This window comes from Scleropages formosus, chromosome 17 (genome assembly GCF_900964775.1).
Source record: "Scleropages formosus chromosome 17, fSclFor1.1, whole genome shotgun sequence".
Lineage (NCBI taxonomy): Eukaryota > Metazoa > Chordata > Actinopteri > Osteoglossiformes > Osteoglossidae > Scleropages > Scleropages formosus.
The window spans coordinates 16,980,239-17,006,082 of NC_041822.1; the positions used below are offsets into that span (position 1 = coordinate 16,980,239).

The 25,844-nt window shown below is 40.3% G+C and overlaps 3 protein-coding genes across 4 annotated transcripts; 1 reads left to right on the plus strand and 2 right to left on the minus strand.

Annotated features, from left to right (window-relative positions):
- Positions 1-383: 383 nt before the first annotated feature.
- Positions 384-2,038, minus strand: shld3 (shieldin complex subunit 3). Of its 2 annotated transcripts, XM_018758341.2 has the most exons (3): positions 1,951-2,038; positions 1,676-1,791; positions 384-1,373 (listed from the first exon to the last, which is right to left on the minus strand). In XM_018758341.2, exon 3 carries the CDS (start codon positions 1,264-1,266, stop codon positions 517-519), a length of 750 nt encoding a protein of 249 aa, XP_018613857.1. In that variant the 5' UTR covers positions 1,267-1,373; positions 1,676-1,791; positions 1,951-2,038; the 3' UTR covers positions 384-516. The 2 variants fall into 2 exon arrangements, with proteins under 2 accessions (XP_018613857.1, XP_018613859.1); XM_018758343.2 differs by lacking the exon at positions 1,676-1,791.
- A 2,621-nt stretch (positions 2,039-4,659) lies between these two features.
- On the minus strand, positions 4,660-13,531 carry LOC108938118 (serine/threonine-protein phosphatase 2A catalytic subunit beta isoform-like). Its single transcript, XM_029259495.1, has 7 exons — positions 12,848-13,531; positions 10,939-11,148; positions 9,863-10,036; positions 9,100-9,189; positions 7,774-7,935; positions 6,387-6,505; positions 4,660-5,737 (listed from the first exon to the last, which is right to left on the minus strand). The coding sequence occupies exons 1-7, from the start codon at positions 12,947-12,949 to the stop codon at positions 5,665-5,667; spliced, it is 930 nt and encodes a 309-aa protein (XP_029115328.1). The 5' UTR covers positions 12,950-13,531; the 3' UTR covers positions 4,660-5,664.
- Positions 13,532-15,468: 1,937 nt separating this feature from the next.
- LOC108937990 (interleukin-31 receptor subunit alpha) lies at positions 15,469-25,623 on the plus strand. The gene is made up of 17 exons (XM_018758255.2): positions 15,469-15,853; positions 16,176-16,238; positions 16,668-16,721; positions 16,864-16,959; positions 17,074-17,188; positions 17,402-17,532; positions 17,718-17,872; positions 19,387-19,540; positions 21,782-21,849; positions 21,973-22,207; positions 22,742-22,924; positions 23,047-23,148; positions 23,228-23,365; positions 23,622-23,762; positions 24,207-24,288; positions 24,752-24,833; positions 25,266-25,623. Coding segments are annotated over exons 1-17 (1,950 nt in total). The 5' UTR covers positions 15,469-15,852; the 3' UTR covers positions 25,416-25,623.
- Positions 25,624-25,844: the final 221 nt, after the last annotated feature.

The window sequence follows — 25,844 nt, forward strand, 5'->3', positions numbered from 1 at the left end:
AATGTACCAGGTCTGTGATGACAAAATAGCTGAGACCACAAATCTTATTTCCCAGTCCTCTTCCCGGCATCTTGTAGCTCAGCAGGGCAGCAAAGCTGCTCAACTCCTGTGACTTGCTGTGAATCCAAAAAATTTATAAATAAATTTTTATTTGCAAAGCACTTTGTATTAAAAACACTTCACAGGACATTCCATATTTCTAATCATTAAAAAACTACTTGTACATAAATGAATTAATGCACATCTGGTAGTAAAACACATTCCTTTAATTATATGAACTAAATGGGACATCCAGACAAATTATGCAGAACAAAGTAACTACCTTCTAAATAAGGTAAATAACCCAAAATGGCTATACAATATTTTAGTTGTATGAAACGGGATATATATTACAGAATGCAACACAATATTAAAAACACATCATTTAAAAATACAATTTTATTTCACAATTCAAGATACAATTTTAAAATCTCTTTTGAAATTGCTGTTAAAACCCAGGACTGCAGTCAAACATCATTACATGCTGAAAACTGCTCCTTGTTTATGCACCGATAAACTGATCTGTCCTGTGAGTTTGAACTCACGCTTCAGAAAGTGTCCCACATATTCACTGTACAGCACATCACAGAATACCCATATCTGTGCAAGGTCCCTCTGGATGTTGGCGTTGCAAGTCGGCAGCTTGGACTGCCTCATGGTGCGGGTCAGAACTGTCCAAACGTCTTCCAAACTACTTGTAACGCAGTTCAATTCCGCGATGATCCACTTTGCCCGCTGAAGGGAATGAAGCCGGAAGCGTTCCACGACCTTCTGGAAATGTCCGGAGAAGGGATGGATTGTCTTGTTGAACGCACTCCCTTGCTTGAAAACACTCCAAGACCTCCTCAACTGTGCCTTTTCTTCATGGACCATCCCATCACAAACTGCAGAATCCATATGTACAGACCATGCCCGCGGGTGCATCGCACATCCTTCAACATCAGCGGTAGAGAAGTCCTTCAGACTTTCAGCAACATTGATGCTTTGCAAAGCCACTGTTGGTTCTGATCGTTGTAGATGCTGCTGGATTTGCTTAATCTCCTCCAAAGAAACAACTGGTGGGGACTTGTCTGGTTTCAACGGCAATGAGGTATCACTTCCCGATGGGAACCATGGAGTAAATGGTGGAATGGTGCGGCATGGGAACTCTTCCAAGGATTTTTCTGCTATGTTTACCAGGTTACTCAGGTTCCCTTGTTGACTCTTGTAGTGCAGTACTACATCCATAGGAAGCAGTATTTATTTAGCTGCAGTGATCTTTAAACAGATGGTCTTGTACATTCAGGCTCCCCTGAAGTCAATCCACCATCATCTAGTACTTGATGAAAAATAACCTAAAGGATAAGTTATACCATCAGTGGTGATGCATGGACAGCCACATATTATATTTCTTATGAAAGGAAGTTAACTATAAAGCAAATTAAAAACCTGACTGTTACTGATCGCTAAACTGGGGAGATTCCAGAGGAAATGCATAATTAATCTTAATAATAACTATACAAACCACAGGAGCATAAGTCACATGTGATCAGCCAGAAGTACAGCATTTCAGTGCTACTGAAGCTCCTCTATGCAGTGAGGTGTCTACTCATAAGAAACACATGACCCTACCATCACAGCAATTCAAAGTTCTCACATCTCACTCTCGTGCTTGGTTTCCTTTCAGCTCGCTGCCTTAAATCCCGCTGAATCCTGCGAACGCTTCTCGCCACATTCAGCGTATCTGAACTCATTGCGAGCATTCTTAAATGTCTGTATAGGTGCAAAACCAAAAGTGGTCAACCTAAACAATGTCTAAGCCCACATGTTTATGTTGTCTCCAGATAATTTACTTGACTGAAATGGACTTCTGAAATACTTTGTGATTATTAGCATATTATTTTTAATTAGCTGAGATATTGCGGTACCTACAGGCATCTGAGGTCAATGTAGTACATTGCCGTTCCTCTAACTGGCCAGCTGGACACACTTGTAGCTCTGAGGGACCTTGACTGAAATCCCACTTCCTGTAGGAGTACAACAAAACCTGTAAGAATAATCAGCTGTATCAATGGGTAAATCACTGTAAAGTTGACCTAATATTGTGTGTCGGCTTGGACAAAGGGGTCAGACAGATCAAGTAACACGCTGCTCTATCTTCTTTAGGGTAACACAGAAACCGTAATATAACATGTGAGTCAAACAAATAAATCCAATGATTTTATATTTTATATATATATATATATATATATATATATATATATATAAACCTATAGTAACTGCATGCTGTGAATTATGACTGCTATGCACTGTATTCATGAGAAATGGTCTTACAGTGGAAATTCCTGGGAAAGGAAAACTAACTGGTGCGTTTTGTTCAGTATAGAAGAAATATGAAAACTGAATTGTAAATCCCTAACATCAATCAAAACTTTTGGAAAATTGGGGGGGGGAAGCAATCATAACATCATCATAATTTACTTATTCCCGGCAGCAGGTGCTGTTGTTGTTTTAAGAATCGTTAAGTTAAAAAAGAGAACGAAACGGGTGAAACATTGGAATGTGTTATAATGTGACACCTGCATTCAGCAAGTACTGAAGTAGTCGACTCGATGAGAGCAAATAATTAAACGCGCATTAATCATAATTATATATATTATTATATCAGTCTTACCATCTCTCCTCAGTCAGTGCAATACTCAGTTCAGCCACTTTCGTTTCGTACAACTGTGTTAGGTCGACTACGGCCTCCCACATACGAACATGTTAATGAGTTCTTTGTATATGTGGTAACAAATATAAATGTTATTAGTATAAGTATATAAAAAAACTGAGGTAGAAAGTACACTTAATGATCATGTTTAACTTGTCAGTTACTGTTTCGCATTTCCGTTTCCTGTTCCGGACCATCTTCCGGTTGGGGTTGTTTCACAGTAAAAGTCCCACGACATGGTTCCTCTCAGTTACCTAGGTAACCTGACAACATCCAAACAAATGTATAGTATTCAGGTGTAATATTCCAACGGTCGTGCTCGTTTGGATTCGGAAATTGTACTGTGTCTGTGCTGGCTTTCCAGGAGGTAATATTTCGTGACTCAGAATAGTGCCGAAATCAATGAATCATTACGTCAGTTCTTAGGTCCCTTTGATAATTTTGGTGACTTGACAATATTCTCTCATTATTCCGTCATTGTCCAGTAGGTGGCAGTGTGAATGTGACTCAATGTACAAGGAACAGCTCTCGCTGAACGTTCAAAACCGCCTGTCCACGAGGCCTCAGGGAGTCTGCGCAGGACGCGCTGGGCTTGGCAGTTAACGCCAGGGACAGGAGGCCAGTTGAGCAGCCGCACACACGGTCATACACACCTTTGCAAAAAATAGGCAATTCGCTAGTTCGGTAAGTCACCTCATATCTTGTTGAGGTTGTGTAACAGTTTTGTTTGCTTTTTCGGGGGAATTGTGTGGGTAACAATGAAAATTAAACATTTCACTGTATTTTAAAATTAGAGTGAGAACATCACCTTATCCACCTTAATACTCAGCAGTCTGTAAGGAAGTAGTGAGTTAATGTAGCGATGCAATATCTTAATTGGCCAGCCCTCAGTACAAGGTATAGCCAATGGGTACAGCCGACTGAACAATCCGATTCCTTTCATTGGTCAGTTCTCTGTGAAGGACATGGCCAATCGGTGTGGTCAAATGAACAGTCCATCCACCTCACTGGTCAATTCCCTTTGTAGGGTGTAGGCGATGCATAATAGTGAGCTGAATGTGCCGTCACCCCGGTAACTACAGGAACCTTTTTTGTTTTTTTAAGTAGTTCCAAAAATTCAATAATAATGTTCCATGTAAAATTGTTAAATGGGTCTTTATTAAATTTCTTTCTCTCTATTTTTGATTTAATGGAGGCGTTGTGGTGCAGCAGGTTTGACCGGGTCCTGCTCTCCAGCAGGCTTGGGGTTCAAGTCCCGCTTGGGGTGTCCCGTCCTGGCTGTGTCCTCTCCCTCTCTGGCCTTGTGCCCTGTGTTGCTGAGTTAGGCTCTGGCTTGCCGCAACCCCGCTCAGGACAACCTGCTTTAGCTAGTGTGTGTTCTTCTCTAAAAGTGAGGTCAATCATCTCAAGATGTTGCTCACAAGTGAGATTAAACGTTTGGGAGACTGAAAGATAGATTGGTAAAGTGAGAGCTGAGACTTCAGAAGAAGCCCTTGGTTTACCGTATAGTCAGGAGCTTTTGGGCAACGACAAGAAGATTGCAGATACAAGCAGCAAATTGAGAAATCAAGCTGAGGAGCTTGGCGATCTGGGAGAGCTGTTGCTGTTGTACAGTTGCTGCTCCTTCAGATCGAGAGGTGTCTGGTGGTTTGGACATGTAAGAATGTCCACTGGTGTTGCCTCCCACTGAAGTTCCACCAAGCATGTACCATCGGGAGGAGAACCTGGGGCTGACCCAGGACACATTGGAGAGACTTAATCTCACAGTTGGTCTGGTAGTGTCTGAGGATCCCACAGGAAGAGCTGGAGAAAGTAACATTTAGGCCTTCTTACTCAGCCACCACAGCAACCTTTGCCAGGAACAGGGGCCAGAAGAAACTGAGGGGAGAGAAGGAAGAGAAAAAAAGGAAAAAAAAAAAAAATCTATATTTTCAATTGTTTGTCCTTTAATTTAAATTAGTCTTTGAAAAGTTGACAGCTAATTTTATTAGCCATCTCACAGCCATAGTCTTGATTTTGTCACCTTGTAGAACCCATGAAGTATTCCCTGTACAGCCAAGGAAAAAGTGCTTTATTAACTGTAATACATCATGATGCAATCACCGCATAACAAATATACTGGAAAAAACATACAGTAAACACATTACAGCTTGAGAGTAAACTGTTATGGGGCACAGTATAGAGAGCTGAGCATAAGCTTACAGTGCAACTTGAAAGTATGTGAACCCCTTGCGTCCCTTTGTTTTACCACAAAATTGTTATTTAATCCGAAGCAGTCTATCTAACATAATAGGCGTGTAACGACCAATGCCATGTTGTTTTAGAGGAGATCATGCATGTAGCAAAAAAAAAAAAAAATGGAAGTAGTGCAGGTGCAAAAATAAGTGAACCCCAAGCTGCATGGTTAAACCAAGTAAGAGGTGCAATTAGGTGTGCTAATCGTAATCAATTATTTGTTTTATAAGTTTAGTGTAATATTTTATACAAGCATAATGACCATCCCTACAGGGTTCACATACTTTCCAGCATCCCTGTATGTATTGTTCATTTACACATTAATCTTATTTCACATGCCCTGTACAGCTATACACCAAAGCATAAATTCTCCAGTGAAGTATAAAAAAGTACAATAGAATGCAGAAACAAAACAATATAGCAAACAGTTTTACAGCAGGCAAGCTTTCACTGTTTCAGCTGTATCCTAGAGGAGACAAAACTGGGATGTTGGCTGCTGTGTTCTAAGCACTTGAATGGCACGCTTTGGTCCATGTTAATGTTTTCATAGTGTCACAGATCTCATGAACTTGATTAACTTTTATGCATTTTTAAACATGTGATACTAAAATCTATAATCTGTTTTTTTTTTTTTACGCTGTTGCTGGGAGAATTACAAAGTCCTGACGCAGTCTGCCATCAGGAGCCTCTACAGTCTTTTAGAGGAAGTAGTCTGGGGTGCGGCGGGTAACGTGAGGCTCTCCGCGCCGAGGTGCAGGATCGAACTGTAGGCTGTGCGAACAAAAAGATAATCATATCATAACCATAATCGCATTATAATCGTGCCCCTGGGCTTCACTTTACAAGCAAAGCATACTAAAAGTGACAAGGGAGGCATAAAGCAGTTTACTACACATCTTTCTTATATACTGATCCAAGATATATTAAAAAAAAAAAAATTTTTAAGAAACACTTGTGTTTCTAAATGTACACTTTTCAATTTTTATTGTTGTATTTGCATGAAAAGCAACTGAGTACCAATTACATTGTCACACAACTGGAACTACCGAGGTAAGGCTGTGATCATGAATTACAATGAGAGAATGTGAATAAAGGTTTGACAGAATTATGGGACACTATAACTAATCCACTATATTATGCTGAGAAGAACTTGTCCTAAAAATCACAAATATTTGCAACAGTGTTACCCCCAGCATTAGACTTCCCACCATCTAAACTTGCTACCCAATGGGATTAGTGTGACAAGAGGATTTGATTTTGATCAGCTCCCCAATGAATGAGGAAGAAAATCAGAAAAATGTCTCAAGGTGCAATCTGAAGGGTGGGAAGGAGAGTCAGAGTAGAGTCGTGGCCCTCGCAGGAACGTAAGGACAAACACAAGTAAATTCAGGGTCACTGACAGCCACATGAGGATACTTACAATGAGTATTTAAGGGTATCATCAAGTTCCATGATGGCAGCCTGATTGCCACAACGATAGCAGTAGTTTGGAGCACTGAAAATGGTGACAACGTTCCTGTCATGACACCAGTTGTAACCCTGTCGATTTAAAAAAAAAAAAAAAAAAAAAAAAAAAAAAAAACTGATAAACTGTTCCGACAGCTCCCACAGGCTCTGTACACTTCAAATCTAGAAGTTCACACTCATACAAATTAAAATTCACTTTAAAACTCCAAGCAAGCACAAGCAAAAATGTCTGTGGGTTTCGGATTCACAACTGGTCCAAAATCAACAGACATGTCTCTTTACTTTCAATAAGGCCAACGCCGCTCCGGCGTACTGCTCAAACATTCCACACAAACCTGTCTCCTACTTCAAATACAGAACCCACATCATGTCTGGCTGTTCCTGGAAGAACAAATTTGCCAGAACAAACTATTTGAGGTCACAACTCAAGGGCTCCTTCGTTCCCAGTGAAGTCGAGCATTAAACACAACTTTACCTGTGACTCATCTGCCCTGACAGCTGCATAAACAAGCTTCTGGCTGCTTGACAATGACAAACAGTGTGTGATTACAGAGGAAAAAGTGGCGTTCTTTTGTCATCCTTCACAATCAGAATACACAAGACACCCAGACTTGTTTCTCATCAGTTTGTTCTGGAATCCCATCCCTCTGAGTTCACACATGAGAGATCCTTTATTTAAAGTGGCGTTACATAATATATAATAGTTGACTTATATATTGGAACTTGATTATATGGTCTATAGGATTGACAAACTGGAAATTGTTCTGGAATACAGGTTTCTCTTACATAATAATCAAAATTAATTCCTGATAATCCCCTCAAGCAGGGGTGCAGCGGTGCAGCGGGTTTGGCCTGTGCCTGCTCTCTGGTGGGTCTGGGGTTCAAGTCCTGCTTGGGGTGCCTTATGGCAGACTGGCATCCTGTCCTGGGTGTGTGTGTGTCCCAGCCTTGTGCCCTGTGTTGCTGGGTTAGGCTCTGGTTCGCCGCAACCCCACTCGGGACAAGCGGTTTCAGTGTATGTGTGTGTAATCTGCTCAATAGGTGAATTCTTATAAGAGGAACTAAATGACTATTCATTTGAATGGGGAAAAATAAATCATTAGCTCTTGAGCTACAGATTCTTCACTTATTTTTCCACTAAACATGCAAAATTCCTGTATTATCTTTTAAGCACAAAGATCTAAATCAAAACCAAGTTTACTATATCAGAACTGCTGTGTACACCTTTAAATCCAGGCTTAAGACTCGTGTGTTAAAAATGGCTTATACATAATACAATTGTGTTAGGCTTTTGTTATGATTTTTTTTTTCCCCCTACACAGGAGTATTTTCTGACAAACCTCCATTACAAGCTGATGAGCACGGGATACAAGCGTGAGCCCATTGGCGTGGTTAAATGTCTCAGAGATGTCCTGTCCAAATGTGTATCCGGCCCCCCTAGGAGATATCCCCCAGCCTCCACGGTCATCTGGGTCTGACCACAATAGGTCACACATCGGACCCTGGAACAGAAGAAAAATTGCTCAGGACAAAGCAGAAAATGGATCACATTGTACTTCACTCATTTTAAACAAAAGCATGGCCAGTATTACTGGATTCCCATCCACGATGTATCCTGAATCACACCCTGTGCTTCCAAGATAGGCTCTGGATCACTGCAACCCTGCACCAGACAAGTGGTTATTGATAATGGGCAGAGGGATGGATTAATTTTGGCCAGCAGGTGGTGCAGTGCTGCACGAATCATGTTACCAGAAGACTGCAGGCTGAAAAGCCATAGAACCTAGGAACCTAGAAAAACCAAGGAAAGGTGTTTAAAATTGCCAGAGTAACATCTGAATTATATAAACCAGAAAGAGCTAAATAATAACCTTAACTACACAAAATGATATCAGCTGGCAATATTAGTGCAATGAAAAATATAATGCCAGGAAAAAAATACAATGTGAATGCCTTTATTTGTCATCACATGTCTATTTCTAATGTCTGAAACATATTGTTTCCAATATAATTTAAGTTATTTAATTTGAAGTTATAATCTGGGTAAAAATAAAGATTTTATCAGGTCTCCACCTGCTGTGAAGATAAACACAAATGCAGACATCACTCTCAGAGAACTGGCCACTAGCTGCATTGAAGATGTTAATCAGCAGGTTGTCAGGAAACCGCACTATTGTTTTAAAAAATATCCTCAAACTGCTGCACTAAAGCCATTTGCTATTAACCGAGACAAAAAAAAAAAAAAAAAAAAAAAGATACGGGTTTGAATTGGCAATCACAGTCAATGCACGTCAGTTAGGGTCACCATCGATCAGGCATGAGCAGAACAGCAAACAAAAGTTTTATTTACATAATCTGTATTTATAAAAAATGTCATACAGTCAAATGGTTTTGTACTATCAAATTATACAGCTCCAGCTTTTCACTGAACCACTGCAGGTTAAGCAGGTCATTTAAAGATACATCAATAAGGCCCCTCTGGGACTTGAAATGGCACATTTTTGTAAAAAGCCCAATTCCTTTATTACTGTGCTACTTGTTCCAGATTTCCATTCAACATAATATTAGTGAGGCTAAGGCAGCCAGCATTTACTAGACACCGTTTAAACATTTGTCCATTCAAGTTGTAGAACTAAGTCCCCAGTACCCCATATGACTACACCGACCTCATGAGGGACCTCCTGCAAGCGATCCAGAGCCCGAATGTGGTCAAGTGTGTCTATCGAGGGAGAGAGGCCACCATGCAGGCAGAAAATCTGACAAAAGAGAACAATTACAGGTAGGCACACTTATTACACAGATCCTTCATTAATTAAAAAAAAAAATGCTTTAGTAGAGTATTTATTAAGGAGAAATAACATGAAATTCTTAGATACAAAAAGTATTTATTAAACATGTACTCTTCATTTAAAAACTCTACAATTATAGTTCTGCAGTTCACAGCTGGAATACATGAATAACCATTCTTCAGGTATTTTATAATAAATTAAATTCAGTTTTAATAGCCTGATCAGTTACATACAGGTTAAATAGTAAGATATTTCATAATATGAAAAGCAACTGTTAAAAATACTGATAACTGATATCCCTGTAATGAAAATATAAAATATACCTTAATGTTTTAAGAGTTAATTTTAAAACCGTTTCAATATTTAAAAAAAGCACTGTAAATGCACTGTAAATGCGTAATTTGAACCGAGGCAACATGGTCCTCTTATCAAATGAGAATGTAAACACTGTTCTGCACCCTGGCTTCATTTCGATTTTACATTTTCATATTGCATTTATAACAACACACCATCAGTGACTAATGAGCATAGTATCAACAATGCAAAACCATTCCTTCAGGACTGACTTCAAGATGCTCCATAATGTTCCATAAGCACTCAGCAGTTCGGTGCATCTTACCAGCAACACAATTTTGCATACCTGCCCATCCACCAGTGCAGTCAGAGGAAGGTAGTCAAAGAGGTCTGTGAAGTACTTCCACACATTGGCGTTGCTGTACTTCCTCAGGCACTCGTCATAGAAGCCATATACTTGTGTAATCTGCCTGCTCTCATGGTTCCCTCTCAGAATTGTTACACGTTCTGGATAACGTACCTACAAGATGCAGAAAAGATGACCACGTTAAGTTCAAATAGAGGCTGTCCTCGACTTACGATGATCGTGACATTAACCATGCTATATTATTTTTGTGTTCCAACATCTGGCTATTAGGTCTAATGACAATGCTCCATGTGCTGTACGATAACATCGGCTGGCCATGCTGCCACAAGGCACTACATTTGTTACCGTTGGGGTACAGTCAGTGTTTACGTGTCTAGCAGCTATCGTGTTTTGTTTACGATTCCATTCAAATTACTTTTTATTTTAAATGGCTAGCAAACAAAGAAACGAGTGTTCCAGTGAAGCTTTAAAGAAAATAAGAGACAACACATTTAGAAATAAAATTAAATAGTCCAGAAAGAAAATTATAATACTGTATTGTATTTATATTATTATTTTAAACTGGTATTACTTTAGCATGAATAATGTGTGTAATTTGTGGAAAAAAATAAAGCCCTAATATACAATGCAGCATTCATGGGTGTTCATTCTTTATATATACTGTATTATATAAATCATAAGAATAATAGCATTCGCAGCTAACAAAGTCATTTTACAACGGGGTCGTCAGAACTCAACTCCATCGTAAATCGAGGACCACCTGTATAGCGAACATACTGTAAAGTTAAACACATCTGCTGTTTTTTTCTCTAATAAACTAGGTTCGTGTGGTACTGGATAATAAACAGGACAGGTGAACTGATGCCTCTCAAAGAGGAAAGCAGAAGTCTTTTGCATTGCAAAACCTGCACATATTTTGCTGAAAGGTCTTCCTACAATACTGCAAAAGACATGTTAGTGCAAGAACCATGCTACAGAGACATGAAAACAAAATTTTCTACTTGTTCCACAATTATCTTCCATAGACACTTAATGGTTCAAGAAGTTAACCCTACCTTTAACGCTACAAGAAGTGTGACCGTCTCTACCGAGTAGTAACCCCTGTCCACGTAATCTCCCATGAACAAGTAGTTGGTGTCGGGTGATTTGCCCCCGATGTTGAAGAGCTCCATGAGGTCATGGAACTGACCGTGGACATCTCCACAAACAGTGACAGGACATCGTACCTCCTGCACATTTGATTCCTTGGTCAGGATCTCCTTGGCCTGCAAGGCACACAGCAATTCATCAGTTCATTGCTTTAAAATGACATTTCAGCTCCTAAACAAGCTCTATGGTCCATTATAGTTCTTTATGAATAATCTAAATCTTTAGTTTCCAGGAAGAATACAGGTCTACAGGTTTACACGAATAACCCATGTATATAAATACACATACACATCTTCAGAGCCGCTTGTCCCATACGGGGTCATAAATATACTTGACTAATTCAACTCTGTAGTTCTGCATGAATCATCCAAGTCTATAATAAAGCTGCAAGAATAATCAAGGTCTATAAATCTTCATGAATAATCCAAGTCTATAGGTCTACATGAATAATACATGAATATAAACCTGCATGTATAATCCAGGTTCATAGGTCTGCGTGTATCATCCGAGTCTGTAGGTCTGTACAAATAATCCAGGTCTACAGATCTGCATGAATAATCGATTTATATAAATCTGCACGAACAATCCGGGTCTATAAGAAGGCGCGAATAATCGTCTTGTCTAAAATATGCGCGAATAATAGATTTATAGAAACCTGCGGGAATAATCATGTATATATAAAAATAATACAGTACTTCATTTTGAGTCGGATCCGTTAAAAATAAAGATGAGACACATTCCCCCAGTACGAGGCAGTTAACGCTCCTGATCGTAACAGTGTTTCCCTTCGTTTCAAAACTCTTAAAATTTAAAAAAAAAAAAAAAAAACTATGGGAGAAGGAGGCAGGGATATTAAGCAGGCCCCATTTTGTTAAACGAAATGTACCATAATGAATTGTATACACCCTGTACTGAAACAGGGTAAAGCGAGGTTCAGTATGAGTATCATGAACTAGATGACGAATAATTCTATTGCTAGAATCTATCTGTGATTCGACACACATCGATTCTAGCAACAGAATTCAAGCAGACTTGGATCATTAGTGTAACACTAAATAATCCGATCGCATCCTGACTGCGACAAATCTAAAATAAGAAAATGAAGGAGCCAACAAACGCAGCAGCGTGTTTGATATGATCACGTAAGTAAAAAAAAAAAAAAAGAGGTAAAACACGAGGTGGCTCACTGGAGCGGTGACATTATGATTACCGCAGCAGTGCGTGTGACACGCAACATGTACTGCTGTACACAGACAGCGCAACAGAAGCCATGGTGGGCCGTAACAACGTCGTCGTTCTCTGCGCTCAGAGTCTGGAGCATAAAAACGGTGCTTTCTGTGTCCCGTGTTATTGATGTAGCCCAGTTCTGAGCTCGATTCTAGACTATTCCATTGCTTCAACACTCGCAGAAGATGGAGCACTTATCAAAACAAACATAATCTGTGTATGTATGTGACTTGCAGCGCATACTTTTCACGATCCGGGCAGGCAGGGGAGCTGGCGACTACGCAGCGTCGCTCGAAAGAGCGCACGGGGACTACAGAGACGCGTCATACATGTTTATATTTCCTACGCTTGAGTCAAACGCGGTGCAATCGCACGCAACTTGTGTCGCTCGGGGCTGGAGCCCACGCGTACGGCAGCGCAGTATCGGCGCGGTAAACATGCCGCGAACGCGCTATAAACAAGCGTGTTGTGCAACGTGCGGCGCGGGCACGTCTCGCACGCGCGCCCCGCGCCCTGCCTGCGCTCGGCTGGCGACACGCGCCACGCTACGTCCTGCACGCGCCGCGCAATGCGGCCGGGTCGCCTTACCTTCTCGCACAGACTTCGCACTTGGTTCTCCGTCAGTTGCTTGCAGTCGTTGAGCTGCTCGACCCATCGGTCCAGCTCCTTCGCGAAGGCTTTATCGTCCATTTTGAAACGCCCCGCCCCGGTTTTATTTCTCTAAAACGAGCTGTAGCCGCGCCGTTAACTACTTCACAAAATGAGGCGAATGAAATACTGCATCGCAATGTCGAATGTAGGGGAGCGCGATTGCTGTCCTGCGGAGCCGCGCCGCGGAGTCCACGATTAACGCAGTCGCTGTGATGCTCTCGGTGTCCGCCGGGTTTCTGTTTGTTCTCGAAAGAGGCAGTCCTACGCTGGGGTCCTTTTCAGTGAACACGTGAAATCCCACACGGGGCACCGCAGAGTCATTCATCATCATCATCATCATCATCATCATCATCCACTGATAACCCATTTTTCATCCACTATTCACCTAGTGATCACCCACCGTTCAACCGCTGTGCATTCATTTATCAGTCACTGTTAAGCCACCTACATTCTCTGTTCATACACTCATCAGCAACTCAGCTGTCCATCCAATGTTCACCCACACATTGTCCCACCATTCCATTCGCTCAGTGTTCATGCATTTACATCTACGGTTCGATATGGTGTGCCACAGGGCTCTGTGTTGGGTCCATTATTGTTCTCAATCTATATGTTACTGCTGGGTGACATCATTCAAGTTCAAGTTTATTCTCATAGGTACAAGTATCATGTACAAGTATCATGAAATTCTTCCTGAATGCTTCTCCACAGATTATGGACAAAGACAGAGACAATAGAAATACTGCACAAAACAAAACAATGACAATGACAGTGTCAGTGAGTAGTGCAACAGCAATAGCAATAAATAATGGTAACAGTAATAACAGTAATACCAGTAAACAGAATGTAAGTTTCCATCCATATGCCGATGACATACAGCTATATGTTTCGTTTAAGCCTGATGACCCATCACGTGTGGTGTCTTTACCTAATTGTTTTACCAATATAAAACTAGGGGGAGGTGCAGTGGCACAGTGTGTTTGGCCTGTGCCTGCTCTCTGGTGGGTCTGGGGTTCGAGTTCCGATTCGGGTGCCTTGCGATGGACTGGCGTCCCATACTGGGTGTGTTCCCTTCCCCTGTGCCCTGCCCTACCGGGTTAGGCTCCGGCTCCCCACGACCTCCCTCGAGACCAGTGGCTTCAGTCAATGTGCGTGCGTGCGTGTGTGCGTGTTTGTGTGTTTGTGTATTAAACCATGGATGAGTAAAAATTTTTATCTCTAAATGCCAAAAAAACAGATGTACTTGTGGTGGACGGTGATGCCAAAACTCTTAACACAATCACGCCAGTCTTTACCGGAAATGGTATAAGCTTCAAGCGTACCGATTGTGTTAAAGATCTGGGTGTCCTGTTGGATGGAAAGCTGTCATTTGTATCTCATGTAAGTGCTTTGACTAAGTTGTGCTTCCTTCAGTTGAGAAATATAGCTAAATTAAGGCAATTCCTATGTAGGCAGGATGCTGAGAAACTGATTCATGGTTTCGTTTCAAGCAGGCTGAACTATTGCAATGCTTTACTACCAGGTTGTTCATACCAGACTGTATGCAGGTTACAGTTGGAACAAAATGCTGCGAGAATTGTCACTAGAACTAGGAAGTACTACCATATAACACCAGGACTTAAATCCTTGCACTGGCTCCCGGTTACATTTAGAGTTGATTGTAAAATCTTACCTTTGACCTATGAGGCAGTACACGGCATTGCTCCAGTTTACCTTTGTGAGATTATTGATTCTGATATCCCAGGACGATATCTTTGTTCATTGGATGCAGGTTACCTTAAAGTACCTGTGATCAATAAGCCCTCAGTAGGAGGCCGCGCCTTTAGCTATAGAGCACCTAAACTGTGGAATAGTCTACCAGTAACTGTCAGAAATGCCCTGTCTGTATCAGTCTTTAAATCCAGACTAAAGACTTGCATGTTTACTAAGGCAATTTAATCCCACTTGACTGCGTTTCAGTTTTTCCCACCACTGTCAAAACGTATTACATGTATTTCTTTAAGTTATAAATTACTGACAATTTCTTTTTTTGAGCATTGTTTCCCTACAATAAGACCTTGGGAGGCCAGCTGGCTGTTGCAGAAGCATCCCATGCTGACTGAAGATGATGACCAGTCGCCATGATGGATGAGATGTACCTTGCTGAACTGGGAAATCAAACTACCGTACAACAACAATGCCATTATTACCTGTAAACTAATTTAGAAATATTGTTTAACCTAGAATACCCAGGAGAGGTGGGCAGCCACTGGCATTTGGACCCCGGGAGGTTTTTTCTCCCTCGACTTTCAGTTGGGAGTTTTTGTTCCTTTCCTCCGTGGCCAGTAGGCAAACTCATAGCTTTATAAAAGCATTGATAATGTATTAGACTAGTTCTGTGTTTCTTTGTTTCCTTGTCTGATGTATTTCTTTCTTTGCTGTATGCCTGTGTTCAAGCGCTCTGTGTCACTGTGTGAGAAGAGCGCTCTATAAAAATAAATTGAATTGAATTTATTAGCCACTCTTCACCCACTGATCACCCACTCCTTTTACATTTTGAGTGACATATATTTAATTTTAAAACTATTGATTTAATGTTACAGAACTCATACAGAATGTATTTTAATGTTTTATTATTGTAATGTGATACAGTAAGTATACCGGTGTCTCGTTAGTTTAAAGTCTTAGTTTATCAGACACTAGTATTCGCATTTTTCGAGAATTTTGCAGAAACTGAATGTTGCAATAGCCTGACGTTGCTACCACTGGAAAAGGAAGGACTATCAGTAACACAGAAACACCCAGTGTAAAAACCACAAACATAGGGAAAGATGTTGTTTTTTTAAAAAACCAATAGAAGTCTTGTGTTTTTGTCTTTTGCTTTTTGAGGCTCTCATTCAGTACCGCTATTATATATTACTGCCTCATAATATACTGTGGACGTTCTTACAACACTGTGAACGAGTAAGTTGTCTTTAATATATTTTGCGGTAATGGCTCTTGTGAAACACATGCAGTTTGAGAGTTCTCCTAAATTATCTACTGCTTAAGAATTTTCAGATTATAGCTCCAAGTTTTAAAACTGATTTTTATTTTTACATCTGTTTTTAGAGTTCACAGCTTTGAGCACATTTTGTCTCTTTGACTTTGGGGGTAAGGGTGTAAATGAAGAGCAACCCTGTTGAATTAATTATTACATTTTAATCACTATTATTAAAAAACTAAATGGATTCTACGTGTTTTGACAATATTTAGCTCACTGATGACATGATGATGTATTTCACAGTGTACAGAATGGAGCATAACTGTTCATTGTGGGCTTTCACTTTTCTAATGTTGCTGTGTCCAGGTGGGTACAACCTGTATTTCTATGTTTCATAATTATTTCTGTGTTAATTCGTTGACTTCTTTAATGCTCGATCTGTTGTGTCTCTGACTTTGCTGATCTTTGTGTTCAACATGAATTTGTTGAAGTTACTATGAAACTGATAGAAATGCCTTTTCTGTTTGCGGCAGAATGGTGTCTCATCCGACATCAGCTTTCCTTCAGATTTCAGGGAATAGAGTCTGGGTCATTGTCTTTTGTACCGACTGGTATTTGCTTAGGGATAAATTAATTAATAGACTTAATTTTTTGATCATGGCAACATACAGTATATACATTTCTAATGACATGAGTGTCTTTTGAAAAGAATTAAAAGTTACAATTATAATACATTTCACTGTATCTGGCAAATTTAGTAATGTTCTGATGACATATCTTGAAATTACAATACAGGTGTACTTTTTTTGACAAATGGTGCAAAGGAAAGTAACAGAACCATCTACACAGGTAATTTTTTCTCACATCGTTCTTTTGAAAATACGCACTTTTGGAAGTTAAATGTTATTATCAGTCAAGGTTACATTAAGTTATGTATCCTGTTTCATTCAAGGAATGTAATGACAAGTAATAAGTTGTTTAATCCTTGCAGGACTAAAAATTAAGGCTGCCGATTTGACAATATGCGATAATGCATGTGTCATTGATGAAGCCAACTGCATTCCCAGATTTCCATATATCAATCCAGGTAGGAAAATGGAAACAAAAAAAATTGTAAATATTTATTGTCTTCAGGAACACACTTACAAAAATTATTTGAATTCCTCTCCTCTATTCATTCTTACTGTCCTGCTGTTTTCAGATTTTGTGAACAACTTCTCGTGTTTTTATGCACCTTCTGAAAAGTCTATTACCTGCAACTGGAACATTGTTAGCAGCTACAATGAAGAAATGACATACTCTTTGATTTTCAGTAGGTGGGTATCCATGTATATGTGCTTATATCGGCTGAAACAGTTATGAAATTAATAGTTACTGTGGCCTCACCTACCCTTCACATTGTCTGTAGCATAATACAATGCTAATAACGGCATTGTATTATTTTCAAGCACAAAGATTTTTCAACGTGAATACTGTATTTTAAACAAAGATGATGAAGTTCAAGTATGTTAAAATATAATTCTTTTTAGAAATATCCTCTACTCCTGCCCGAGCATTTTTGGTCCACTGGGACGATTTAATGTGACAATTATAGGAAGGGACAACATGAACAAGATCAAGCTGTTGTCTTCACATTTCTTTGTGCTCATCGAAACAATAGGTAATGGTTACCAATTATTATTATTAAAACTAGGCCTAAAATGTAATAGAAATCTTTCCCTTGGAATCATTTCTGCTTAACTGAACTATCTGACCCATCTAAAATTGTGAATTTTAACTTCTGTATATTATAAAGATTATAACTTTCAGTTTTCGGATAACCATATTTTGTTTTGGTTCTTCTAGTCAAAACCCCGAGCCCAACAATCACATCAATACATGCAAAAAATACATCATTGCATGTGAAGTGGAGCATCAACATGGATAATACAGATTGGACTATTAAACAACAACAATGTGAAGTTCATTATAGGTCTACCTCCAGCCACCAGTGGTCAAAGGTAAAGGTATTTCTTCTGTGTATTGTATTAGTCAATAGATCATCCATCAGAGAATCCATCATCCATCTGTTATACTGTTTTAATTGTGCCAATATATTATGAATTCTGGCTCTAAATTATGAAACAGTTCTGTGATGCAAAACAGCTAAAAAGTATTCAGCTCTGCCTAATGGGAGCATGGAATTTTCATGGTAAAATCAAATCCAAAAACCAAACACTCCAAATATGGCTTCTGTACCTTTGATAATCACAATACCGTCTGGTTATAAAAATGCATTGAGTCAAACCAATTTCACACACACACACACACACACTTTCAGAACCGCTTGTCCCTTACGGGGTCACGGGGAACCGGAGCCTACCCGGCAACACAGGGCGTAAGGCCAGAGGGGGAAGGGGACACACCCAGGACGGGACGCCAGTCCGCCGCAAGGCACCCCAAGCGGGACTTGAACCCCAGACCCACCAGAGAGCAGGACTGTGGTCCAACCCACTGCACCACCGCACCCCAAATATAATACAGTGTTTGTTTTTTAATATTATGTAATATTAATAACATCAATAATGTTAAGGCTACCTACTAAGGTACAAAGCATAGTTTTTTATAAACTCGTTCTGAAAAATCTATTGCTTACTGACTTTGTCCAGATTTGCTCGTGACATGTTGTACACATATAATTTATTTGTATATGTCATGGGACATTAAACATACATAAAATTTAACTGATTGATTTGTGGAGTGTTAGTTTCAGTTCCCTGGAATAAATATAGAATTGTAACATATAAAAGCCCATTTAGCAAGAATGAGCAGCACTGCAGCGCAGTGAGAAGCCCCGTCCTCTCACAGTTACAGGGTTATAGCCCTCAGTCAAGGACTCTGCGGGGTTCTGTTCTCCATACCCTCATTCGGGCTTCTTCCACAGTCCAAAGACATTGTGTTGAGGTAAACTGATGGCCCTAAATGACTGCGACTATATAAGAGAAGGTGTGTATGAGACAGTGAAAAAGTCGTGATTAGATAATTGGGCACTTCAGACATAATACCCTTTCAGTTTTTTTTCTGGAAATAACATTTCAGATTTGAATGCATTATTTAATCTTCTGACAGTTACTTCACAGATGCAATAGACCATTATATAATTTAAGGCCTCTAAAGCATGGAATTCATTTCTGAATTCACATTTTAAAATGGCAAATGTCTTTGGATTTGTTTTCACTTGTAATTAAGTTATTTGCAATGTGTTATTGTTCAATGGGGGCGTGGTGGTGCAGCGGGTTTGGACGGGTTCTGCTCTCCAGTGGGTCTGGGGTTCGAGTCCTGCTTGGGGTACCTTGCAATGGACTGGCATCCCGTCCTGGGTGCGTCCCCGCCCCCTCTGTGTTGTCGGGTTAAGCTCTGGCTCGCCGCGACCCTGCTTGGGACAAGTGGTTTCAGACTCTGTGTCTGTGTGTTATTGTTTACAATTAACAACTACTTTTGTTGAAGTGTGCCACTGTTTCTCTTCATCTGAAAGGTCGATGTGAACGGCACCAGTGGGAATGGTGTGTACACCATTAATGGCCTGCAGCCGTTCAGCGAGTACAGCGTAGCAGTTGCCTGTAAAGCAGCTGATTATACCTACTGGAGTGACCGCAGCAGTGAGGTTGTGACGAAGACACCGGAGAACCGTGAGTATGGGGGGAAGGATATTGTCGCAGTCCAGACACATCACTGGCAGTCACCGCCACCACATTTCCGCCACTCAGGTTTACCATTGTGTTGGCCAGAAGAAAGTTTAGCTTTCTTTCTGACTTCCTAAGTTTAAGGTGAGGTAGGAGTCTGGAAGTAGGGTCACGGATTGTAACAGGGTATTGTAATTGTCATTGCAGTGACTTTTAGGACCGTTATTGCAAGTGTTTTAGTCTACTCAAGCAGAAATTGCGTGGTAATTGTAATTAAATTTTAGCTATTTACAGACTTTTAGAGGTGGGTCTGGGGTTCGAGTCCTGCTTGGGATGCCTTGTGGTGGACTGGCGTCCCGTCCTGGGTGTGTCCCCTCCCCCTCCAGCCTTGTGCCCTGTGTTGCCGGGTTAAGCTCCGGTTTTCCGCGACCCCAGTCGGAACAAGTGGTTGTAGACATTGTGTGCGCGTGTGTGTGTGTGTGTGTGTGTGTGTGTGTGTGTGTGTGTGTGAGAGAGACTTATAGACTAGTGTAGTGAGAAGAACTATATTTTGCAAAGAACAAACAGTGTCTCTGAACTTTTTTCCACTGGTAGTCAGTTTTGTGGAATGGAGTTACTGTACTTTCAGGGAAGGTATTGTACTATGGTACTTGCAGAATAACCTTACCAACAACAAATGGTACTGCAGGAGGTAATATGTTACTTTTTCTACTTGTTCAAAGTTTTTTATAGCAGAGCAAACAGTTACAATGCCCCTTTTCTCTTGTCGGAAAAAAATATGGACTTTATTCATGTCATTTTTATTCACAAGCCTTACTTTGCCCAGTTTCTGAATTGTAGTGTTTTACACTGTTTTCAGAGCCCTTTGAAGAGGGAAAGCTTCATTTTGTCGATGTGTTTTGTAACAATTTTATACAGTTCGGGCTTCCCCTGTATAAATATATATTTGTACAAATAATTTGAATGTTCTACAATGTTACAAACAAGTATAAGCTTATTGTATAAATCCAGAAGCTCATCATACTGTCAAAAGCCGAGCCTGAAACATAAAGCTACTTGCATGTTTTACTGGTGTCGATTTCAGACTTTTACGGGGAAGTACAGAATGTGAAAAGATCGAGGGAGAGACTTCCCTTTTTGCATTGAATTGCAACACGGATTTTCTGTTGTAAACTTTATTACGTTTTTTTTGGATTATGCAAGCACACGTTGACTCCGGTGGTCTGGTTCAGCTCAAGTTGAGACAGTAATGAGAACAGTATTTTCAACAGTAATTTGGGAGCAACGGGAAGCAAAGGGCCGTTATGGCTACTGCTTTGTAATGTAAAAGGTCCCAGAGTCAAATATGACGTGTCGGATCTGCTGTAGTACCCTCGACTGATTACTTACCCTGAGATGCTCCAGAAAAAATACCTTGCCCTATGGTCGGGTAAATCACTGTGACGATGATTATGTTCTATTGTAATACACTTTGAAAAAGAATCAGCTATTTAAATAACAACATTAGTAGTAATAATAGCGATACGTTGTGCTCTTAACAGGGCACCAATCCGCATCAACACACTTGCACTCATTTTAGTTCTTGTACTCATATCGATATAAAACCATTAATGGAGTTGACTAGTATCAGAATGGATTATTTGGCTATTATTACTGACAGGTAAAGAAAAAATATTGTACTGAATTCTGCAGTATTCAATCCTTATTTGCTTCCTTATCACACTGAGTTATGAAGCTATTTAGATTAATCAGTCATTTGGTTGTTTGATCAATGAGGAATCAAAACAGTCAAGTCACTAACGGGTTACATTTTGAATCATGTATAGCCAAAAATAATAAATGTCAATTTTATAGTATCGCTGATGTGGGAAAATATGATACCTGAACAGTTCTTGGAAAAATCCAAATCATGTCAGGACAGGTAAAATCATTAAAAAAAATAAAACAGGCATGGAGCAGTTACCTTTACATTTACATTTATTCATTTAGCAGACGCTTTTCTCCAAACGATGCACATCTCAGAGGAATTATAATTTGTGCGTTACATTAAGAGAAATAGAGACATAGATGCACACATGCGATTGGTTAGATACAGATGCAGTTAGAAGTGCAATCCTGTCCAGTTAGTTTGGACTTCAGTTAAAAGTCAAATCAGGTGGTGCCTCAAATGATGGTGCCTATAGAAGCCTTGGGACTGTCAGGCACGAGAAACTGGAACGTTTGTAATGGGTGTTACCTTTTACTCAGCCCCCACGAAGCTACTGGACGTGTGTCAGCGTGTGGAAGGACATCGCAGACTGACACTCCTGTGGAAGGTGATGTTGCCTCACTATATCATCAGCGCGGTGTCTAGAACGAACAGGAGTGCTTGGAAAGTCTTGTGCTGCTGTTCAGTGGATTGACATCATAGTGATGTTGTGCACTTGTTAATTTTCCAGGCTTTAGAAGATGAAGATTTTCGTGGGCCTATCCTTGGTTATACGGTGCACTACAAATCTCGTGCCAACCAGTCTCTGTCCAGAACATTTAACACCACCAATCTGAAAGCCAACATTGTGCTGACGGAGGACGAATACGAAGTCTGGGTAACGGCTTATAACACGGTTGGAGACTCTCCCTTTCGCCTTATTAATGTGACTTCTGATACCGAACACCGATCTCATCTGAACTCTGGTGAGCTTGCGTTCAGAACGAGATGTGGTTGTGCATATGCACATGAATATGTCAACAGAAATATGTTTCGGCAGAGAAGAGTCTGTTTTCATGTCCACGAAGCAGTTGTGAGACGTGTACTTTGCTCCTAAGTTGCCTGAACGCCGTTGATCAGGACTGCAGCACATGTTTTTGCGACACCTATTTGGTTTGTTTGCAGTTGCAGCGCCAAGAAATATATGGTGCAATCTTTTCCGTGCAGAAGCACGCAGTGTAACTTCAGCCATTTGTACAAAAAAGAAAGTTAGTCCAAGGCACAAAATAGCTGATAATCATCCTGTGGTTTTCTCTTGAAATTTTGACCTCAGACTTGTGTAATAGGTGTGATTTTTTTTATGAAAAACTGTACCAAATATATTTTTCTAAGTCACTTTGGGCAGGACTGTATAATGGAGTGTTTGTTTATTGAATATCCCGCCTTTAACTTTTGATATATGAATCTGTTTGATCGAGCGTACCGTGCAGTAAGTAAGCCGCAGAAATGTCCATTGGCAGCTGTGCCGTCTGTCAGAGGGATCTGGGCGAGTTCTCAGGGCAACAACATGTGGGTCCAGTGGGATGCCGGGAACGCAAAAGAGCTAATCAGTGAGTTCGCCATCGAGTGGGCTGTGGATGGAAAACCTGCAACCAGCCAGTGGCTGCGAGCTAACAGCACCACCGACACCGTTGCCTTGCAAGGTAACCGAAAAGCTTGAAAATAATAATCCATTATCATTATATACTCCAACAGTAGTGACTGCAGTTATGAGCAAATATCATAAGTGATAATATAACGCAAAACTTTACCCGGTCCATTCCAGGCAAACTTCAGCCAAACTCAAGGTTCAACATCAGTGTTTATCCCATTTACAAAAGTATCTGTGGCCCTCCGAAATCAATCCAGGCCACCCTGGAGGATGGCGGTAAGGATGCTGTCGATACCTGGAGCTCCGAAGATTCTGTACTGGTACTGGGCTCCTAATTCTGTCTGTGTTTTCTCAGCACTTGGGGACATTGGAACATGGGATTTGGCCAGTGTGACCAAGAACACAGCCACTTTGCAGAAGAAGGAGCCGAATGTTCGAGACAACAGTTTGCCCAGAATCACAATGAAACTCAACCGCAAAGGCAATGTTCAGGGTACGGGCAGTCATTACTGCAATTTGGTTCAGCCTTTTTTTGAAAATTGGACTGCAAATACACTATAACTTAGTTTAAATGCAAAAAAAAAAAGTGCTGTCTTAGTTTAAATGCAAAAAAATCAACCAAAAGCATAAGATATAATCCAAGAGTTTAATTTTGCCAGTTTTTCTAAAGTTTCCTTTGGTTGTTATATAACTTTCTAAAGAGTTATTTCATCCTGAAACTTGTATTAATAGTGTATTCTCTTTCCCAGACTTTCCAGTCAGTTCAGATGAACAATATTTCACCCTCAGAAATCTGACACCAAACACAAAATACAGTGTTCAGGTGATAGCAGAAAACTGCAATAGTGGCACTTGCGGTGGTACCATTCAGTTCCAAACTCTGCAGTTTGGTGAGTTTGGTGATGTCTGTTCTGTGAACAAACTTTATGAAAATCATGTGCTTGGTGGAGAGGTTGGTGTATTCTAGAAATTTGGGACCTGTTTGGTTGTTGTTCTCAGCGGGAGGTGTCATTTGGTGTAGGGATAGAGGTATTTAGAGAGTAAAAGCTATTCTCTACAGTCCATTACAGGCCAAAAAAAAATTTATTGATGAATTCAACCTGAATTCCCTCTTGGCTTCACTCTTGGTGTCATGTTTCCTTTGTCTATGGTGAAATGTTTTATATTCCTCGTTTTTCTTTGCATGTTGTGTACACAGTGCTCCTATCAGACCTTGTGCTCGACCATGAACTCCTCTCTTAGAAGTGCTGATTTCACCAAAAAGCTGTGCAAAACTCGCACAGTAAAAAATAGATCACCTACAGTTCGAGTAATTCATTGATTTATCTTTTCAGATATCGAAGACATTTTTGCCATAACCATTCCAACTTTCCTGCTTATCTTGGGAGCACTAGTCATCTTTCTTTCTGTGACTGTGTAAGTGTCACACTTGTCAACTAAGACAGTGCTTTAAAATTGTGATTGAAATGTTCTAAGTTTGTAATTATGATTGAAAATCGAGATTAGCACTTCATATTTACAAAGTCAGCATGTACACCAGTGTAGCACACCTCTCCTAGCAATTACAGCTTAATTTCAGCTTTATGTTGGCCAAACACAGATGTTAAATTAAGTATAAATCAAAAATGGCCTTAAAATTAAATTAGCCCAGTAATGAAACTCAAATGCTTTATTGTGGCCTGTTATCAAGTCCAGCGTTGGATTCTGCCAACCCTGCCAGTATCTGATGTTGCTCTGAATCCCTATGGCTCTGTACTGGATATGTTGGATATAAAGATGAATTTTACCTGTCACCTCCACTCGACAAAGAATGCAGACTACCTTTGACATTAACATTAAAAGACATTTATTACTTTATTGTTTTTCATTTTATACGCAGATATAGGAGCAATTTCTTTCCAGTGATTCCAAACCCATCTAAAAGCCTTGTTGGAAAGTGGCTGTTGGAGACACAGCATGAGGTATTTTGGATTTACTGCAGCCAATCCACCAGTTATAGGCCTCACATTATGAATTTTTATGTGCTAGTGAAATGGTGTGAAAAAAAATCTTTTTGATGCTAGTGGTGAAACTGAAGGTTTTTTTTCCCAATCCCTCCATTGTTTGAGTTGAAAAAATTACCAAAATATAACTAGTATATGCATTACTTATTTAGATAGACTATAATGAATAGCTTTCTGAACTTATTCTTTAAGGGTTTAATTGGTTAGTAAACATGCATTTACGAAGACTGCAGTAAGAAGTATTTACAATAGATATTTCATGAAGCTTTTCAAGTTAAAAATGTTTCAACAGAGTACAACAGCAATTTATAGAATTTGGTCACCATTCTGAGTTGGGTTCACAACCATACTACGCCTGCCGAAAATTGACGTACCCCTTCCTCCACACAGATAGCACCGAAGCTGCTGCAATTAGAAGGGCTCTCCGCTCTGCACGTGCCTTCCGATGGCTACTACATTCAAGTCAAGCCATCGGAGCTCTCAGTCATCACTGTGTCCACAGGACAGACCCAGCTGGCAGTGCAACATGACTACATCTAGAGCAATCTTTACCCAACGGAAAGTCTCGCTAGGCCTCTCCCGCATCATCCTTGATAGCTGGCAGTATAATTATTTTTTGTCTTAATTTCATATACAGTAGATTCGGTTTACTTTCTCGGTAACTGTTACAGTATATCTTTGTTTTTAGAAGAGAATTGAAAAAAATATTTACTCACTACGGGGGGCGCGGTGGCGCAGTGGGTTGGACCAGGTCCTGCTCTCCAGTGGGTCTGGGGTTCGAGTCCCGCTTGGGGTGCCTTGCGGCGGACTGGCGTCCCATCCTGGGTGTGTCCCCTCCCCCTCTGGCCTTGCACCCTGTGTTGCCAGGTAGGCTCCAGTTCCCTGCGACCCCCGATGGAACAAGCAGTTCAGAAAATGTGTGTGTGTGTGTGTGTATTTACTCAGTATTTATGGACTAATAAAATTCAT

Excerpts from the sequence above, each read along its gene's own strand:
- shld3 (XM_018758343.2), bottom strand. The coding sequence starts at position 1,266 with ATGGATGTAGTACTGCACTACAAGAGTCAACAAGGGAACCTGAGTAAC.
- LOC108937990 (XM_018758255.2), top strand. Across the intron at positions 16,722-16,863 it reads TAACAGAACCATCTACACAG|GACTAAAAATTAAGGCTGCC; the intron begins GTAATTTTTTCT and ends TAATCCTTGCAG. Across the intron at positions 22,208-22,741 it reads CCGATCTCATCTGAACTCTG|CTGTGCCGTCTGTCAGAGGG; the intron begins GTGAGCTTGCGT and ends GTCCATTGGCAG.
- LOC108938118 (XM_029259495.1), bottom strand. The coding sequence starts at position 12,949 with ATGGACGATAAAGCCTTCGCGAAGGAGCTGGACCGATGGGTCGAGCAG. Across the intron at positions 11,149-12,847 it reads TGCGAAGTCTGTGCGAGAAG|GCCAAGGAGATCCTGACCAA; the intron begins GTAAGGCGACCC and ends TGTGCCTTGCAG. Across the intron at positions 10,037-10,938 it reads CACTTCTTGTAGCGTTAAAG|GTACGTTATCCAGAACGTGT; the intron begins GTAGGGTTAACT and ends TGCATCTTGTAG.